Genomic DNA, 4588 nt, shown 5'->3' with positions numbered 1-4588 from the left:
TTTCACCTAGCAAATTTTTAGTAGAGTTTATATTGCTAATAATCCCTAATGCTGGTCACTGACCTCCAGAATGTCCTCATTCTGCATGACTTTATGTCCTTTTGCCAACACTTTCCTAAATTTGTATTTCATACACATAGCATTTTTTCAGTAAATCACATGAAATCATGAAATATCGGGGACACATTTTTTTTACTTTTTAAAAAATATTTTATTTATTTATTGTGTATACAGTCTTCTGCCTGCATGCCAGTGGAGGGCACCAGATCTCATTCAAGGTGGTTGTGAGCCACCATGTGGTTGCTGGGAATTGAACTCAGGACCTCTGGAAGAACAGTCAGTGCCCTTAACTGCTGAGCCATCTCTCCAGCCCCTCGGGGACACATTTTTATTAAAAATTATTCACAGGCTGTAGAAATGACTCGCTGGTTTAGAGTGCTTGCTACTTTTCCAAAGGACCTGAGTTTGGTTCCCAGAACCCTTGTTGGGTTTCTTACAGGATCTAACACATTCTTCTGGGATGTGATGCGTGTGCGTGCGCACACATACACACACACACACACACACTCATGCACGCACACATTCACACACATGCGAAGAAAGGAAGAAAGGAAGGTAAAAATAGCAAAAAATTAAAAGGAAGGTAATAATAGCAAAAGATTATTCACCATCAGGAACTAAAAATTGACTAGGTATTCTGTGTTTTATCTCCTAGTCCTGGGGATAAGTCTAGGTTTCTGTGGTTTTTGTTTTCAACTCTCTCTGTGGAACCAGAGCTAGCCACAGGATGGAAATCTTCCAATGCAAAAGAAACAGCTTTGGTTGTCACTCCCCACCCCTGCAGGAGAGAACTGAGAGAGCCGGGCTCTAGCGGTTCACATGCAGACAGTTTAAAATATAGATATGAGTCTGAGAAAATTGTGGTTCTTGTCTTATCAATCAGTAAGCAGATCTTGGGATTAGCTACTGAAAGTAGATGGAATTGTATCAGAAGTGTTTTCAGTATGAGTACCAATAACATGGCCCAAAGAACAACTAGGGTTTCTTAAAGTACCTACCAAATATAAAATTAAAAATGTCCTCTGGTGACACAAAATGTTTATGTCTTAGCCATCAAATTTTAATGATTTGAGGGTCTCAGGGCTCATTTAGAAATTTCAACAATCATTAATTTGGGATGGGGAGAGTTTTCTGTAAACATGAAATTAGCTCTGAATATATACCCCATGAGGGGTAAAGGAAAGAGCATACATGAGTTTTCACCATATTAAGACCTAAATTTAAAACCATGTTCACTGCTCCCTAATATGGTTTTCAATACATTTAGTTTTTATTTCACAAATTTTCAAAGGCTAAATGACTGCATAAAAATTCAACACTCAGTCCTAGTCCCTGCATTTTCATCTTGCTGCATATGTACTGACGGACTTCCCCCACCCCCTGCTTTTGGCTCACCATTTGATTATAGACCACAGATGTCATGACATTTCATCTCTAGACCAAAAGCAGCCTAGAAATCACAGCACTGTCGCTGCTTCTAAAATTTCAACATGAATTCAACAACATCTCAACTTATAGCACATATTTCAAATTTCCCTAATTATCTAAATCATAACCGCTATAGCCCCCACCCAGTGTTGCCATCTAGGTGGTTTTCTAACTCTTTTGGCTTTTCATGTCCTTCTGTATTCTTTATAGTCCACACCAGCTGCCCTAGGAGATTATACCCCATCTTGGCCTCTGATTCCTCATAGAGAATTTCCAGTGTGAGCAGTGTGGCGGTAATGACCTGATTTCTCCATGGAGCTGTGAGTCTTGGGATGCTACGTGTCAGCCTGCCTCCCACCACCACAATCCTCACAGAAAGACACATTTCCCTTGGGTAATTAGTAGATCGTGTGTTGGGTGACCTGTCACCCACTGTTTAACCGTTCACCAAAAACCTGATTCAGTTATTATAGTGCATGCTATAAAATGATGATCTGAGCATCAAATCATTCCTTCTAGAGCCATGAGCTGTCATTTCCCTGTTTCTCCCTCCTTCTTTCCTCGGGACTGTCCATTCGGTGTCTTATATCCATTATCATCATTTTTCTTTTAGATGATGACATCATTCTAGAATTGGTCAGCATCTGGTACTTCATGCTGGTGCATGGGCCCTTTAAGATGAGGCCACTTTAATCTTTAAATATTTTGTTTTCTGGTGCAAGGTGTTGCAAGCTCACTTCATATTTGAGCATTCCTTGTTGCAGACCTCAAATCTCATGTTTCTTCAAGGATATTGATCTCCTCAGAGGGAAATGTTCCTTAGAAATCTAAATTTAGGTACAATTACTCCTTGAGCTGCACATCCTCTTGGCCCTCCTAGCCATGAGTTAATACTGATGGGTACAATTGACTCTCACACCACAGAATTCTCTCAGTCAGCCCCCTCTTTACTATTATCTGAGGGTTCCAAGATGTTCCTTCAGCATTAATTCTACCCTAGTAAATACACAAAAGCATTTTCAGAATTACAAGGCCAATGCTTCTACCATTACAAACCTAGAACATAAACTGTAAAATTATCTGCAATGCCCTTATATGCTATACACAATTTGTAGTTGAGACTGTGAGTAAACATTTTCTGAACCCACCTGTGTGGATGGGTTGCTAATTTCACATACTGATGAATATTTTTCCATAAGTTGTTTTCTGATAAAAATCGTATATGCTGAGCCAGGCTGGGAGTTCTCCTGAGGAAAAGCCAAGAGAAGTGGAGGACCTGGTAGCAGTGACAATGAGTTTTCTTGGAGGCTTTTTTTGGTCCTATTTGTGAGATCAATGTTGCCCTTAATGATGGGGAAAGCAGGAAAATGGCGGAAATGAAAACTGAAGATGGCAAAGTAGAAAAACACTTTCTCTTCTATGATGGAGAATCTGTTTCAGGAAAGGTAAACCTAGCCTTTAAGCAGCCTGGAAAGAGGCTAGAGCATCAAGGAATTAGAATTGAATGTGTAGGTCAAATTGAACTTTTCAATGACAAGAGTAATACTCATGAATTTGTAAACCTAGTGAAAGAACTAGCCTTACCCAGAGAGCTGACTCAGAGCAGAAGTTACGATTTTGAACCAATGCAAGTTGAAAAGCCATATGAGTCATACATCGGTGCCAATGTCCGTCTGAGGTATTTTCTTAAGGTGACAATTGTGAGAAGGCTGACAGAGTTAGTGAAAGGACAATCTTATTGTTCACCAGCTTGCTACCTATCCTAATGTCAACAATTCTATTAAAATGAAAGTGGGCATTGAAGATTGTCTGCACATAGAGTTTGAATATAATAAGTCAAAGTATCATTTAAAGGATGTGGTTGTTGGAAAAATTTACTTCTTATTAGTAAGAATAAAAGCACAACACATGGAGTTACAACTGATCAAGGAAGAAATCACAGGAATTGGACCTAGCACCACAATGGAAACAGAAACAATTCCTAAATATGAAATGATGGATGGTGCCCCAGTAAAAGGAGCATCTATTCCGATAAGACTGTTCCTAGCAGAGTATGACCCAACCCCAACAATGAGAGATGTGAACAAGAAGTTTTCAGTAAGGTACTTTTTGAGCCTCGTGCTTGTTGATGAGGAAGGCAGAAGGTACCTCAAGCAGCAGGAGATCACCCTCTGGAGAAAAACACCTGAACAACTGAGAAAACAGAGGACGAACTTTCACCAGCAATTTGAATCTCCGGAATCACAGGCATCCGCAGAGCAGCCCGAGATGTAAGCAGAATAGGACAAAGCAGCAGGAACAAGAGCTATAGCCAAGAGGTGAAGCTCAGTGAGCTGAAGATGGTCCCACCTGGGAAAGTGCAGCTCTGTCTGCTGGTCTTCCTTACCCTCTAGCGCTGCGTCCCTCTACAGTGTGATTAAAGGTTCTTTATGTACATACATTTTACAAAGTGCTTTCTTGGAAACACCGGAGAATTCTCAAGCTGCCTTTTTGTTTTCTTTTTTACTGTACACTGATAAGCACTCAGATGCACCAGCATAAACATTAAGGAGTTTCATGTGCGTAGGCTGGTATTTGTAATTTTTTTCCTTACACACAATGTTGAAAATCCTTTTCTCTTTTTTCATGCTAATGATTCTTATTCTCTATGTGCAAAAAATTATTTTTTTTGTTCAAGTAAAATGAGGAAACCTGAGCAACCCTTATGTCCTGCAAAGTTTTAAGGCACAGAGCCTCAGTATTTTGAGAATTGTTTTTACATGTGTATCAGAAACCAAACTGGTGTTGCACGGTAGGTGCTTCTGGATCTACAGTTTTATGGCCTCCTGAATTTTAATCTTTGGGGTCTTCTAAGGTATATTAACATTTTCCAACCAAGGCTCGTCATTGTGGCCCTCTTCCCCCATAGTAACCTTTTTTGCTGTTACTGTCTTATCCCCATGTAGGTTCTGCAGTGTGGGGTTGATATGTTGGCATTTTAGAGCGCCTTACAAACCTGTATCATTTTTCTATAGATACTTTGGAACACACACACACACACACACACACATGGACTCTTTGCCATGTGTACAGAAATATTCATTTGGAGATGAAAGGGCTC

The 4588-nt window shown here is 40.0% G+C and overlaps 1 protein-coding gene across 1 annotated transcript; it reads left to right on the top strand.

The window, feature by feature from the left end:
* Positions 1-2779: 2779 nt before the first annotated feature.
* On the top strand, positions 2780-3762 carry LOC101841705 (vacuolar protein sorting-associated protein 26A-like). Its single transcript, XM_040754270.1, is given in 2 exon segments — positions 2780-3217; positions 3219-3762. Coding segments are annotated over 2 exon segments (906 nt in total). The 5' UTR covers positions 2780-2855.
* Positions 3763-4588: the final 826 nt, after the last annotated feature.

The sequence above is a fragment of the Mesocricetus auratus genome, unplaced genomic scaffold, assembly GCF_017639785.1.
Source record: "Mesocricetus auratus isolate SY011 unplaced genomic scaffold, BCM_Maur_2.0 Super-Scaffold_100011, whole genome shotgun sequence".
NCBI classification, from domain to species: Eukaryota; Metazoa; Chordata; class Mammalia; order Rodentia; family Cricetidae; genus Mesocricetus; species Mesocricetus auratus.
The sequence above is the reverse complement of the archived record's forward strand: the minus strand, read 5'-3'. Positions and strand labels throughout refer to the sequence as shown.